Raw genomic sequence first — 15834 nt, forward strand, 5'->3', positions numbered from 1 at the left:
CGATATTATTATCCATTAGTGGGTTATCTTGAAATTTTCCGTTACCGGTTATTTAATTAAAAATCCGTTCGTAGGCGTTGCGGATGTTATTCATGTTTTTTGTTCAACTCTGCTCTACTTAGCACCGTATCATCCTGGTATTTATTAAATATACAAATAATACGAAATATTCGGCAACCCTTGTTCAACATTGTACCAGTGAAGAAAGCATTGTGCGAAGGGGAGAAGTAAAGTTTCCTTCAGGGGTTGTATATCTGCCGCTGTTAACGAGGTGCCGTTCCGAGCAAGTTTAACGCTCGTGGTACGCACAATTGCACGAAATGGCCCCCTATATAACGCGCCGCTTGTTTAACAATCATTATTTGCGAGATACCCGTAGGTATCTCCGACACGGTATCGGGAACAGATCAGATCGAATCTCTTTGCGGCTCGATTCGAGCGTATTGTGTTCCTCCCCGGGACCGCTTCTCATCCGCGACAGCGAACAGTTTAAACCACCCGATAGTTCCATTTTTCTACACAAGAATTTCTTCGCTATTTCGTGGAAGAAACATTGAAAATGTTTTTAGTTACCGTAATCTGTTTATCATCTTCTGGCGACAATGGACGGTGACGCGACGGAGACGAGGCGACCTGATTTTCTCTCAATTATGCGACGCCAAGCGGATGTAAGTCGAGTGGAAAAAAAAAAAGAGGAATTCGACGTCCGTTGGACGCATCCGGCACGGGAACCCGTGATGCAATTGGACTCGAGAGCGAAAGGGAAAGGCAGGACGAGGGTTAGACAATGTCCGACCGAATAATTCTAATAAAAATTTTTAAACGATACAATTTTCTACAATAAAAATTAGTGAAAATAAAAGAATCAAATGAAAGATGTATCACGAATTGCTTTAGCCTTGAAATCTCGAAAATACGGGCTACCGAAAATTCTGATAGCTAGCAGCGACCAGGAGAACCCGTTTGGTCATTTAGCTGTTTAGTCGGAGTAACAATGAGCGTCGGTCACGATAAAAACCTTGTCGACTTCCTGTGGCACCCGTCTTCGAGCAAGGTCGCCATATTACGTGTCAGATACTCGTATCTTCTGGGCTAATCAACTTACCAAGGCCACCGAAATGGGGAATCGTCTTTCGGTGAAATCGAGCAACTTCTCACCGTTTCCAGTCTCACATATTTCAAAGGAACAATCCACAATCGACCCACGAACTTGCTTACTCTAACCGAGTTACAATCGACGTAACTACGTGTTAATTGATCATCTGAAAATACTTGTTCGTTGAGTCATAACGTTTACGCTCCCAGCGAGGTGTGCTTCCAGTAATTACCATTGAAGGCAACGTTAGTACAAGAAACTTCAACAATAATTAGCCGCGAAGGTGTAATAAACCTGTGAGAGCGACGATAAACGCTCGTCGAGTTGTTTTGTTCCTATCCATCGGAACGGGAATAATTCGTTTGAAATTTATAATTTTAGGCGCGAATGGCGTGATTTGGTAAGATTAGAAAACTACGTCGTTCGTATGTCGCTTTCGACGCGTTCGCCGATCGTCTGTAGGAATATGTAGTAATGGAATAGTAATTGCCGTGAGGACGAACGGTAATCGCGTGTAGCAAGAACCGGCCGTTATTGTTGGCGAAAGACGGGACGAGATCTCTGGTATCGATGGTCAGCCAGGACTCTTCCTGGTATCGAAGTTGACCGCCGATGGCCACGAGGGGAATGGGCTGCGTTAACGCGTATGTACTCGGGTGAATCGGTGGCGTGGCCGATCGGCAACTCTACCCGTTCGATGCACGTGTGTTACCGATACCAACGTGCGTCCGTGTCCTTCCACCTGGACATTAACCTGCTCGTGCGTGCCTTACGAATAATCTTCCGTACGAAGAAAAATTTTTCATATAATATTAATTTCTAAAATATTATCAAACGTAAGACAGAAATTAATCCCAGTCTCACGAATGCACCTGCGAATATTGCAACGGTTAAATCGTGAAATAAAACAACATCCACGAGCGAGGTAATATCAGTGATCTTTTCTGGCTCTATTTTCTTAGGCGTCGTGTGCTCATTAGCTTAACGAATTGCGCGAGGAATGGCTGAATGAGAAGCAATCGCGTTGCGTGGGCGTCGTCGGTGGTTTTAATTTATTCATAGCGGAATGTAGATGTTTATTAGTTGCTCGTAGAGTTAGGGTTGATCTTTTATTTTTTCTACATTAGCAGAATTTCAAGCTCGGACTATAAAATGGCACTTAGAGGAATTTGATACGGAGCCTGTGTATGTAAATAAAAGGAACAGAGATAGAAAGGAATGTGATTCGAGCAGAGGCTGGATGGATAAAGAGAAGGAAAGAAACCTCGATCGAATCGAGCAGAGTATGTGGAACAATCGTGGTTGGAAAGAAAAACGGTCCCAATGACAGCTTCCCTCTGGCGTGATAAATTTACGAGGGACGTATAATGCGTCAGACTTACTACTTAACTCCGCGTATCTACCGCGTCAAAGTCTGCTGGTCGCTTGTCGCGCTGGAAACTCGACACCTTTGTTACCTTACGTGCTTTTATAGAGGCTCTTTTAAAAACTAGAGGCTGCGGTTCGCGCGTTTCCACGCGTCGATTATCAACTGCTCGCGTTCCATCGTCTTGCATCATTCATTCGCGGTTTGTTCCCTTTAATTTCCTTAACGCGATCTAACAGCCACGTGGTTAATCGGTAACTGTGATTAACGGGATGCTTTCGAAATTTTCTCAACAAATCGATTACTCGTTCGAGATGAGAGAAGGTAAAATGATCGGGACGTTCCCGTTCCCATGACAGCGACGCAGCATCCGGCGATCCAGCGAATAATAGAAATACTCGATAGACCGGAGTCGATATCCTTCCTGGTGCTGCAGGAAACGATCGGTCTGCCCTCGAAGTCGGTCATCATCGCCGGTGAATCCAGTTACTTCTCGCTCGGCTTCGACCAACAATCGATTCGTCTCCGTTCGGCATAACCGATCCGCCAATATCGATCCTTCCTGCGTTTAGGACCGTCCGCGGGATTTCACCTGCGCACACCTGGCCGAGTATAATCCTAATAATCGGCTGGACATTCCTCGTCTAGTGTCAATACCTCGTGTATCGTTTTTGATCCAATTCAAGGATGTTCACACGACGGATACCAATCTGTCTCAATTACGATCCCGGTCAGATTCATCTCGATACGCTTCGACGCGATTTCTTTCAATCGTCAAGCGGAGCGGCGGAAATTTCATTGACCATTCTCGATTCGATCCACCCAAATTCATATTCACTTACTCCGTCTCGATCGTCTCATATGATCTTATAGGATCATCAGGTGCCTCGATCGACTTCAGACTTTTCGGTGTTCCTTTGAATCAAAGGAACGATACTAGATAGGTGGATATTAGTTTCGTAGAGATGGAAGAGTAAAATGGTGGGGAAGGTGAGAAAACGTTCGATGGAAGAGAAGTGGACGAGCACAAAAAGTAAGAGAGGTCTGCGGTGGACGACTTTCCCATGAAGACAGGGTGGAGGACGCGGGGCAGGATGTTCCAGGACCAATCAATTGTACACGCCGGTCTCCTTCTTCTTTCCCTTCTAACTTTCCTATTTTTTATCCTCTTTTTCTCTTTCATTCTCTTCCGATCTTTCATCGGCAGCTTCGTATCTCCCGGTTCTACTTTTCAATTCGATCGAGAAATTTTCGCGAAATTATCTGAACAAAATTTTAAGCAAATTCTCTGTTACTCGAACACCTTTCGGTATACGAGTTCTCTATGCAGAATCAACTATCGGTTGTTTTTATCGGCGACAAGTTGCAGAGCACGCGTGAAAGCCGCATGGAGGTCCTCGATCGAAAGTGTTTTGTATGCGGGGAACGCGAGTCGTCGTCCAGTTTCCCGGCCTCTTGAATCGTGAAAGTGTAAGAAACTGCGCTGCAGATCCACCGGTGGTGCTTATCGTGCCGGCATCGATAAAAATGCAAGGTGGCACGCGGCCTGGACCTTCACTGACTCCGCGAGCGGCCACGGTGGGCGGACTAGCAACTAGAAGGCGACTGAACTGAACTCGACTCGGCTCGACTCGACTAGCGAGATAGATAAAACGGATTCGAGCCGATCTTTCAGGCGCCACGCAACGCAAATCGACCCAAGAGATCCTATTTTCCATATTATAGACTTTTTGGGGGGCAACGTGGATTTGACTCCTCCTCATTGTAAGCTTTTAAGCTTCCAAGATTCTTAGATTCTAAAATTCTAAAATTTTCATTTAATAACGCTAAGGACAAAAGATCCTAGTTTTCTTTAAGGTAGCAGGTATGTAATAACGGTAGCAGGAACTTGCAAAGTGAATAGGATAGGAGGTAAGACACAGAAGAAGCTGACACAATTGATCTTTTTTCCTAATGCAAAAGGCAGTAGGAAGTCCACGGTGTTACAGTTAGCCGCGTGTATAATCAATCGATTATCCACCTGAGCCATTGTATTCTCTCCGTCGAAATCTCTTCGACTACAATGAATGTGTTACCGTTAATGTAACACAAATAAAAAGAAACACGTGAGAAAAAACCGCGTCACGAAATACGTGACCACCGTGTAGATACCTTTTGTAAAACAATTTTTATTCCGTTGAGAAAATAATTCAACCCTTTTGTAACATCGAACCGTAGATAGTACATAAATATTGATACATATTTTTCTGAAAGGAAACGTCTGTTTCTTCGAGCGACTTTCAGAAATTCCATTCATGTCAATTGAATCCCGTCTAATCGCTGCCCCTGCACCATTATTGCTTATAATCTAGTAGCAATTAAGATTCTAAATCCTAGTTTATACCAGAGATTTCAATAATTCCTAATATTGAAATCAGGTTTGACTGCAATACGCAGCTTGTTTGCTACGTAATCAAGATACTCGCACAAGCGATACGAAAACGTAATAACATACAAAGCCGAGGAAAATTGTTAATGAATGCAAGTGAACCCAATCGGTCGCGTTAACGAGAAACATTACGCGAAGCATTACTTAATCAGAAATTCACATGGTGTCCCATTGATTCTTTTTCTTCGAATCTTCGTACTTTCGTAAAAGAATTTTTTCCCTTCGTTTCGAACGATATCGGACCGTGATGAAAATTATTGCCACAGTCGTAGCCCACGCGTTTCGCTCGGCTCGATATGAATAACCGCGGAACGTTCGATAGACCGATTGAAATATTCTAATCCGTACCCCGTTCAGCACGCAACGCGAATCGACCCGTTTCAAGTCTCTCCTCGACCAGCTTTACAACTTTTCTATCTTCACGCACGATCGTCGCATCTATCCTGAGCTCTGGTTTCGCGAGCCGAGTGCCACGCTACGTGTGTATCTGGCTCGAGAGAAACGAGAGTGGCAACGCGACGCGATTCGTCTCGATACCTGTGTCGCTAAACTATGCTTTCCGCCAACCATCTCCACCATAGTACGTTACGTGCGTTCCAGATCCAGGTTAATCGTCTATCACCCAATAGGAACGAGAGATTTCAATTTGAAGAAAAAAATTCGAATTTTCTTACGGTACAAAGATGGTTCATTTTTAAATAATTTTATAAAACTAGGATTGATTTTTCTGAAAAATTTATCAAGTTCAGAAATTGATTCTCAGGTTCGGCTGTTTATAAATCAATCAATTCGGAGGCTCCATAAAATACACAATAAAACGAAGTGTTCGTATAATTGAAAGATATAAAACAGGCGAGAAGAGAGATCGGTGTAAATATATAAATTCTCGCGACGCGTTGCGAAGAATTTCATCGGCGTGCGGTCAATTGGACGTCGTTCACGAGAGATCCGCTAGGATTTCTCTGCAGTTATTTCATCTAATCGTCAGCCGAGATTGCTCTATAATAATTTAGAGCCCATAGAATATAAATTCTGAATTCCAGGAATAAAAAAAATCGTAAACTGACAAATATCCCCGGTAATTTCGAAAATAATTATCTGTAACTATCGCGTGTTTTGGATTCATCTTGTGTCTTTAAAAAAGAAAGAATCAACTGAATACATTCCATAAGCAAAGAACGCTCGCGGTTTCGAGTCGGTCGAGCAAAAAGTTAACATTAATTTCCGGTAGCTCCGGTAGATTTGTCATAGTTCCACCTCCGGTCACGAACACGCCTTTCTCGTCTTACAAACCAATAAACGACTGACCGAGCTTGCCATTATCGTTGCCGATCGTCGACTCGATGAACGATCGGCTTGTAATCATCGAGCGACAACCCTGTTCGATGAATGTTTGTTCGTTTTTCTAAGAATTCGCGTGTTTCCGATTTTACCTGCGACTTCTCAGCTCGAAGAGCAACGATTGGACGCTTAATCGAGCGTGTTGCTTGCATTAATTATTCGTCTCATTAGCGAAACTCGTTCCTAGTCGGGCGAAACGCTGAGTGACACGTCAGAAAGCGACGTTGGTTTTGCTAATTTGACTTTCGCTCGCACCCGTGTTACGTGCTTGTTCAACGGGTTATTAATCTATCCTTATTGCTGTGGTACGCTCGTGTTTATGCCATTTACGAAAGCTGACCAATTTACAGGAAGATTCTGATAATCGAACACGGAGAAGAGCAGATAAATATTAAATTTCTAATTCTCCAAAGAAAAGAAATTGTAACGTGTTAATATATCGGCCGAGATTGCAAAATTAACTCGGTCAAGTAATTAACGCATTACGTAAGAGAAAGATATAGTACCATAGCGTATTGAAAGTCTGATTAATAAAAACAAATGTACCTTTTTATCTCGTACCAAATACGAGTCTACGATATTTCTTTTCTCAAATAAAAACAATACGATTACTCTGTTCAACAGATTCGTAATCGATTCAAGATTAAGAAATAATCAGGTTGAAAATCGTACGTACAAAAAGAATCTACAACGAAGCATCCAATATCTGATCCCTATAATTTCCCCAACTTTAATCAGCCTTCACTTCCGTGCACTTGCAAACGGCCGTACGCTCGAAAAACGCTAACCAGTCCGAGCTGAATTCAAGCGAACCATCATAGATCTTTATCCCATGATCTTCAGCTACCGTCCATTTGCTTGGTATATATCTCTTTTAAAGAAAACTCGAGCTAGCCAGTTCTCGATGAAGATAGGAGCGTTCGGGGTCAAGAAATCGGCAGATGAACCGGCAGATAATCACGGGAACCGTCGTTTTATATAGAATGTAGATGTAATCGAGCGAACAGGACTCGGGCGAGGCTTCGAAAGGAGGCAGAGATGCTGTTAGCCGATCCTTCGAACCACGCTGGGATGCACCTTGGTACCTGTTACCTGCTACCAAGCGTTGCATGATGGGGACGGCACCCAAAGGGAGCGACTCGGGATTAGACCGAGTGTGGCACGTGCCACGGCCTTCTACAGGTGGCTCTTTAAAACTCACTTATCCGCCTCCTTCTTCTCCTGGCTACCTCTTCTTCCCTCTTTCATCGATGGAAAACCGGAATTCAAAGAACCGTGGATCCTTGGAGGAACCGATCAAACGGAAGGATCGTAGATCAATCGGCAATCATAGCGCTAGGGATCAGGTCCCTCTTTCTTCAGTTTAGTAAAAAGGAAATGTTACCAGACACTGGAAACACACTTCATCTCGAATATTTCCGTTTTAAATAATTCATCGACCTAATTAATTCTTTGATTGAAAGCGGTCGAGGAAACTGGAATTTAGCAAAAATCGAACAGGTTCTCGTGGAAAGTCGAGCGGATTTTCATGTAAGAAAATCGAAGGGGAAATTTAATTAATAAATGATATTCAATTAGAAATGTATGCCAGGAAATTGTAACGAGAAGACAATTGAAATTGTGTTTTGCTTCCGAAACGATTTCTTGCTCTGTCAATGAAAGCTGGTGGATTTGTTGAACGAGGCGATTAATAAGCGGCGCGTCGTTACATTATTACACAGCCCGCGAAAAGAGGAGGCTCGCCTCCTTCTCGTCGAGCAGCCGCGAACGGAAAACCGGAATCAGAAGGCCGATTTCTTCGTGCAGCGGCCAATCAACCGACCGAGAAACTCTCTCGTTCGCTCGAAGAAACGAGGGACCCCTGCGTGGAGCGGGCATTATTACATGCTACTTTATTGTACACACCGTTACTGTCGTCGTTGTGTAATCGAACGGTGCTCTATCGACAAGTCCCGATGCAAACTTTATACCATTCCTGTACGTATATTAACGCGATTGAAACTCCATCTTGACGCGTCACTATAGCGCTAGAAACATGAAGAATTTTAAATTTCGTTATAGCTTACGAGGATATCGACGTCGACTGAATTTATGATCCTTACATCTTTTTCCAATAAAATTATTTATTAACATTTTCATTGCCGAGAGATTCATAGAATACGAGGCCTATATAATTTGATGTCTCTATTCAATAATTTATAAATATGAGAATTTCTAATAACTTTGTCTTCCTTCAATGACAAACCTAATCAAAACGAAGGAACGACGAGTAAGAGGTCTCGCAAGAACGATCGCAAGCGGCACGTGTCACAGGTGGCTCATCGAGAACCGGTGATTCGCGAAACCGGCGCCGTCTTTTCCCTTTTACTCGGTCGAATAATCGGGCACAGGAAGCGAACCGGAATCATCTCTGGAGGCTGTCGCGATATAAGCAGCTAGTAAACGCACTTATCCACGTACCCGCACTACGTGGGCTGTTCTCGCCATGCTCCAGTAGACCGGCGGATTTTTGTTCATTAACAGTACACCGCGAGCCGACGAAGTGTCGGCCAAGTGGCGAACGTGCACGCGCGTACAACCGGCGATAACGATGCTCGGGATTTACGAGCCGATCACTGATAAACCGTGAACGCGGCAGATTCGCGAACGATACCGCGTGTACCCGGGTCAATCGGCCTCGTTCCCCGGCAAAACGCCCCGCGAACTGTGGACCAGTGATTTATGTTGCTTCTCTCGTCTTTCCTTTGCCTGCCGTTCGATAGTTGATCTTACAATTATGTTTGAATTTGTTAGAAGGAGAGAACGTTTAACTCTAACAACGAGAATTCTGAAACGTTTCTCGGTTCTCCACTAAGATGATTAATTGAAACGGTACTTAATTTAATTAAAAACTCCATTAGAGAAAAAAAGTGTCGAGAATGCGAATTGACTTGTCGCTCTAATAAAATTCTAATTTCCATCTCCATTAATTATCAGGTTCAATAAATCCTGAGACCACCAATTTACGTTCACCAGTGTAAGTTAATAAAGACAGTGTATACCAATTCAATTAATGAGGCGCGGTAAATCTCGACGCGGGTCTCTTGGCTTCCAGATTTATTCTCATTCACAGCTCGCGTGTAATCAAGCATCGAAGCCTATAATCAACGCTTCGAAGCCACTTCGGGAGGTCTTCATTTCCGAGGATTTTCGCGTTACAATCCGTACGAGCGGTCGATTACCGTTCATTTAGCTCTCGAAGCGGCAACTTTACACCGGCCACCGTACCTTCTATTAATGTAGATATATGCGTTTGTGAATTGCACGCGTAGCTGCACCACGTGCACGGTGGCCAAGTACGGGCAATGGGGTTAATGAGCGAACCGAGAGATACTTTTTGTTCGACGAAAGCCGATGCTAATCCCTCGAGTGGATGGCCGATTACGTGGACCAAAGCGGGGCTACGCCTCGTCTGAATATTCATGCGGAAGCTGCGCGATCATCGTCGCCTCTACGCGTCCGATCGATGTCCCCTGGAAAAACGACCCGCATCCCCCCATTTATTATGAATTATTTATTTCACTCGACGCTAGATCGCATCCTAAGCGAACTATTACCGTTTTGTTGCTCCTCTCGATCGTTAACCTAACGGCGGACGAGCGCTATTATTAAACGTTATAAAGTTGAATAATTTTCTGAAAGTAAAATTACAAACAGTTCCTAAATTGCTTTTTACTTAAAAAAATTCCCAATACACGAACCTCGTAAAACCTCGAACCAACAAAATCTCTCAATTACCCTCCCGGTATCGGGGGGTTCTGAAAAACGCATCATGGGAAGAGCGGAGTAGAAACGGAGCAGACAAGTATCGCTCGAATTTCCAGAGGAATACCAAGCGTACCACGAACGATCATCGTCTGCTTACGTAAACAGCAAACAGGGAATAGCCGATACTGGCCGAGCTACTGCAACCGGTAGCCCAAGCAAAACGTGCCTTTTCTTCCTCTGTTCTATCGTCCGCCATCGGTCGATCCTTCGACTGACTGACTGACTGCTTGTAATGGCGGTGTTCTCGGCGCTTAACAACGCGTGACAATATGCATCGGGAAATTGCTCGACCGACGGATTCATGGTACTAAACGCGTTCGTGAGCGATCCGCAATGTTACGCGATCCGTGTGTTCGCGTGTACCATCACGCGAAAACGCGTTGCGCATTATGCAACCGGTCGGGTCCATAAACGAAAGCCGAGGAACGTTTGATGGGATCCTGCGGAAAAAGGATTCAGCCACGTCCGATCCCGTGGGATTTCGTGCCGGCTTTGGAATCCACCGGCGCCTCCGTTCCCTTTCGGTCATGTTTATTAATTTATTCGAATCGTAGCTCGGAACGCGCGGAATTCTCATCATGATCTATATAGGGAAGGGGAGAGATGGAGCGTTACGGGGATGTTGGAGCTTCCGTGTTGCATTCTTTCTCACGTAGCTGGCCGCGATCGTAAAAGCGGAAATGAACGAGAACGTCGTCGAATTAATGATAAGTCGTCATTTTTCGGAACAACCTGTTCAGACCGATCTGTTTCGAAGTATGGTTTATAAGAGACTCGATCCGCAGACTGCATGGCTCTTAGCTTCTACTTCCAGCCACCGGGACTGTACCGGTTTCTTGCCCTATTCCATCCAGGAATCCGAGGTTTTATATTAAATACTTCGAGTACATTGATTCTCTACGGAGGAATTTTCTGGTTTTTACCGACCACGATGGGAAGGAAGGTCGATCGCTTTGGTATTAGCATGAGGTTAACTTGAAATGCTTCTTGCAGGGATAGAAATAAAATTATTTGTATGGAATCTATTATACAGAAGTCGTAAAGACACAGCTTGTCCCGGTTGCTTGAAACGTTCTATACATCAAGATAATTGAAATCCTCAAAGTATACCTTACTCTATATAATTATCAGGTATATTGCTTGAAAAGATACGCACACCTGAGCGTATACTTGAATAGAGCATAAACGACAAGTAAAGAATGACCAAATGATTCGGAAGAAAAAAAAATGCAGCTGAATGCCGGACATCTAGAACGATCCTGATGGAAGACGCTGACCACACGCGAGGCTCGTTTCCCATTCCCTAGGCAAACATGATTTCCGAGCAAAGTCTGTCGGTGCACGGGAACGTATCCTCGTCCATCCCCGACAGTTAGAGCTCTCGGCTCTCTCTAAAGAGCTGTGCCCTCGCGAGAGGGGCTAGTTAGCAAAGTATACGCGGTCTGTTCAGCGCTGCCATAAACAATGGTTTTAGCGAGTGCGTAGACACGGAGCCGGGCATCGTCGTTCGCCTGACTCCCACGGTTACAGAGAGAACACAGTCTCATCGAAACGACTCCGGGGCTCTGCCTGGTCTTTACGCGCACTTTGCTCGTCCACCACTCACCCACTTTGCTTTACTTAAGCTTGTTCCAAGTCTCGCACCGACCGCGAGACTTCCTCTTTTCCTCTCCCCATCGACGATCCGTACAGCTTTTACCCGACGTTTACTCGGCGTTCTAGCTACATTCCAGGGTCCATTAGGAGGGCCCACCGCCTGGTAGCACGAGCCCCCTTCTTCTGCAGCGAGAAGCACCCTGAACGAAGATCCTCCAAGCAGAAGGTTACCCGCTGCCTACGAGCTAAACAATCATCCTCGTCCTCATTTCCGATAAGTTCCTGACTTTTTGCTGAACCTTCAACAACGGTTGCGCTCCTTCCTTTTCTTGCCGATTCCTGCTTCTTTTCAGCGCCGATCACGAAGATGATCGCTCCACGTCCGTTTAGGAAGCGTTTCCGAGCGAGCTTAGGGAATAGTTTCCTCTATTCGCGCTGGTATTTGTGTTTGCTGAGAAGCTTTGGGATCCAGTTGCAAGAATGCTCGGTGCAACGTGAAAAATTCAATCCACTTTTTCGGATAATCGAGTCAGCTTTGAGGAGTATCATCTAAACTGGATGGTAGCTGGCAAGAAAAGCAATTTCCTTGGACGGAACCGAAATCGTGGGCTAGGCTAGCATTCGAGGTCGGCGGAGTATCGGCGGGAACGCGGCCGAAATGACGCTCCATTCATCCTTTCATTCATCGGAGGAATCACTGGTGGCTAGCGGGCCTCTTCGTGGCGGCCTTCTCGACGGTAATAAGCAAAAAAGATCGGCCCTGCCGGGTCATTACGCGGAGAGGAACGAAGAAACGGTCGGCCACGGGCGTAAAAAGCGTGGCAAAGGCGATTCAACCGCGGTTCGAGCGACGCCGCTCGATTTTTCTGCCACTCTCTGCACGCCCGCGACACGCTCGACTTTCGTCCATCCGCTAACCGCGATTCAACCACCCCATTGTCTACGCTATTCTTGCTACCAGCTGGTCGAGAATCGTTGATTGAAACTCTGTTACCATTTTCTGAACAGACACTCCGTCAGCTGCCTAGCCTGGAGTCGAGAAAAACAGCTTCGTGACAGAGTGGCCAGGCTTTTTCTTTTGTAGAAATAGAACTCTGTCGCTAATTAATTAAAACGTTTCGTGTTTCAGAAGGAGACGAGGGGTTGACGAGACACCTCGTCCAAATCGACGGGGTGTTGTCCACGGCGGAGGAGGGTGGCGGAAGAGGAGGGTTGGAAGAAGGGTGGCGTGCTATGATCAGCATGGAGCTTCCGGCACACGCGACGCAGCATGGTGCTCTTCACCTGGGGGTCGGGGTCGGGGTCAACCCAGGTGACCCAGCCGGAAGTGCCCTGACCGCCATTCATCCGCATCCTCAGGATCCCCTGGTCCTCCACCACCATAATCACGGAGCTGCAACTCCCGGAGGTATGAACGAGGACTCCAAGAAAAAACGTATGTTTCTTCTTACGAATCCATCCCGATTGTCCTTCTATTTCGCAGGAAAGAGTAATTTTGAACGAAAATTAAATATTTTATTAAATTATTCGAAACACGAATTAAGATGAAATATGTAGATTCGATACGTGATTAGATGAAAATACTTTCCTGCGATTCTAATTTTATTCATATTTTAACATACTTCTAATTTTATTAATTCGTTATTAACCGCGTGTTTGTTGTTCGAATCATTTCCCATCGGAACGTATGAATTCTGATATTACGCTAAAAGGCTAACATAAAACGTTCTATCATCGTAATTAGTCTTCTTCTTGCCCGCGTTGTCGAGTCAACGTCCACTCGATAAAAACGATCTACAGGTGATGCAGACACTTGTACACTGCTTTTTCTCCTGCCCATCGTGTATCAGCACGCTCCGGGACATTCTTGAAATTCTTCTTCTTCAAGGTACATACTCTTTTTTCCTTCTCGAAGCGATGTTAGTTTATTCCTTTAGAAATCGAAGCTGCATAACAGCGATCATTACCTTTCAACTCTTCGATGGTACAAGCGGATTCATAGTTGCATAAACACACGATGGATCGTTGATTCATTTATTTCAAAATTTGATCGTTCTATCGATCACGACACCGATTTTCGATCTAATAACGCGGTCATATTTTTCGCGTGATCGCAAGCCGATAGGAATGTTGCACCTGCAAAAAGTTCCTGGCACGTGCTTCGCGGAAACCCTCGATAAATCTTCGTCCACGCCGCTCGACGCTTCTATTACGATCTCAAGCGATGACGGTGCACTGTGTTCGCCGAGTTAATTCAATGGAATTCAACAGAATTCACAAATACCTTGACCAATCACACGCGTCAACCCTTTCGCTGCATACCTTATGTATATTGGAGCTTTTAGGAATATTTTCATTTTCACAGTTTTTGAATTTTCCTTTTATCGTGACGTAATAAATGCCACTGTGAAAGGGTTCAAATCAACCCCGTTTCTTACACAGCGTTCCAGACGGAGGGAATTTTACGATGCTCGTTGTACGCCTCTCCGGAATGACGAATGGTTCCACTTTCGGCTGCGATTTATTCGTCAATTAGGAGAAGCCGGAGATGATTTACGGCGCGATTGTTCGCTGGATAGCGGCGCGTTGTTTGTGTCGAGGAAAATTGGCACGTTTGACTTTATGGATTTATTAATTTCGTGATTGCGAAACGTAAGCATTCACGGTATTTGCATCTGCGTACGTGATGGATGTAATTTTAGGTACTCGATTAGCGGTAATGTAGCTTCTCGATTGAGAGCTGTAATTATGTGTTTCTGGAGTATAAGACTCAATTAGTCAGTCCAAGTTATCATCAATTTCTAAATATACTTTTTCTTCCTAAAGTTTTTCCTTGATTTCTTAGTGCAAGTTTGCGTACGATGTACACACTCCTCGTAGGAGGGAAATTAAAACGATTTCCCGTTTGAGTTAGCGGATAGATCCGTTCGCACAAAATTTCTTCATTAAGCCGTAATGATACGTTGCTACCCTCGAGTCCCTGTTATCTCGCTGTGCTTATCGTCGCATCAATATCGACTTAATTGAATCTTATCCTCGCGGGACATCGAGCCGGCCGATACGTGCCGATCCTTCATCAAAGACCGGCAGAACAAGAGCCGCGTGAAAGGCCTCCTTGTTCCGTACGGAACAATCGAGTTAGCTGAAGTTGCCACGAGTTCCACGGCAACGATCTTTTCGAGCACACGTACACGTATACACGGTGTGCCTGGCGATTTCGCCTTAGCTACTTTGGCTCAAACAAATTGGATGAAATTCAAAAAATTGCCTAGAATCGGTCAATTAACTCCTTGGGAATTGATTATAAAATGGCAGACTTTGGAATCTCTGGATTTTTAGTATTTCAATATTATAGAAAAAATGAAAATTTCATGGCATAAGGTTTAATTGATCGAAATGAAATCGACAATCAAGGATTGCAAAATTCTAATTGGGACATAGAGGGTTCAGTAAATGATACGATGGTGCATTTTACGAAAGCACCCTGTATAGAAGAGGAAACGCGCACAAAGGGTCCGGTGAAGCGGTAGTTCTCCGGAACCAGCGGTCGCGGCGTGGACTCTCATCGTGGTCGAGTCGCGTATATAGTCGTTCCGGACGCTGAAGAGAGTGGCGCTGGTTAAGGAAGATGAAAGGCTGCCGCCTTGGCAGCAGCCACTAACGCGGCATGGCCCGTGGTGAACGGGACCAGGGGGAAAACGGAGAAGAAAGAGGAAGGAGACATCCAGGAGGGGTCGTTAAATCTAATGATATCAAGTATTTGACAGAAAGTCTTTCGATCAGTTCGAAGACCACACGTGAATGTGCCACTTCATTTTCTATCTTCTATCGTTCTCTTCAATTATTTTCGTTCCCTTTCGTTCGACATATTATAAATCCACGATCAACATTTTTGATGGATGGTTTATTTGTTTAACGACAATCCATATGGACCGATCAGGCTGCTAATTGCATACGCCGACGCAAAGGTTAATCAAAGCTAAGCCTTTCGTTAATGCGATTCTAAATATTTGTCGTATCACGCTGCGCGACGTCCAGCTATTCGAATTAAATTGATCACGCAGGACCACCTCGGGCCATTGTGCCTATATCTCGATCGTCAAAGATCGATATCACACGGCCAATCATCGGTGCCGAAGAAAGATCGTCTCGATAATAAGGAACAAAGCCTATAATTCATTGTCTCCGTCGATGCTCCAT

At 44.8% G+C, this 15834-nt stretch overlaps 1 protein-coding gene across 1 annotated transcript in view; it reads left to right on the plus strand.

The window, feature by feature from the left end:
* LOC114877543 (paired box protein Pax-2-A) overlaps positions 1 to 15834 on the plus strand; it is a 102263-nt gene that overhangs the window by 10126 nt on the left and 76303 nt on the right. The window contains exon 2 of the mRNA XM_029190232.2: positions 12764 to 13069. Coding sequence (XP_029046065.1) covers positions 12868 to 13069 — 202 coding nt within the window. The 5' untranslated portion in view covers positions 12764 to 12867. The remainder of the gene's footprint in view (positions 1 to 12763; positions 13070 to 15834) is intronic.

This window comes from Osmia bicornis, chromosome 3, assembly GCF_907164935.1.
Source record: "Osmia bicornis bicornis chromosome 3, iOsmBic2.1, whole genome shotgun sequence".
In the NCBI taxonomy this organism is placed as follows: Eukaryota; Metazoa; Arthropoda; class Insecta; order Hymenoptera; family Megachilidae; genus Osmia; species Osmia bicornis.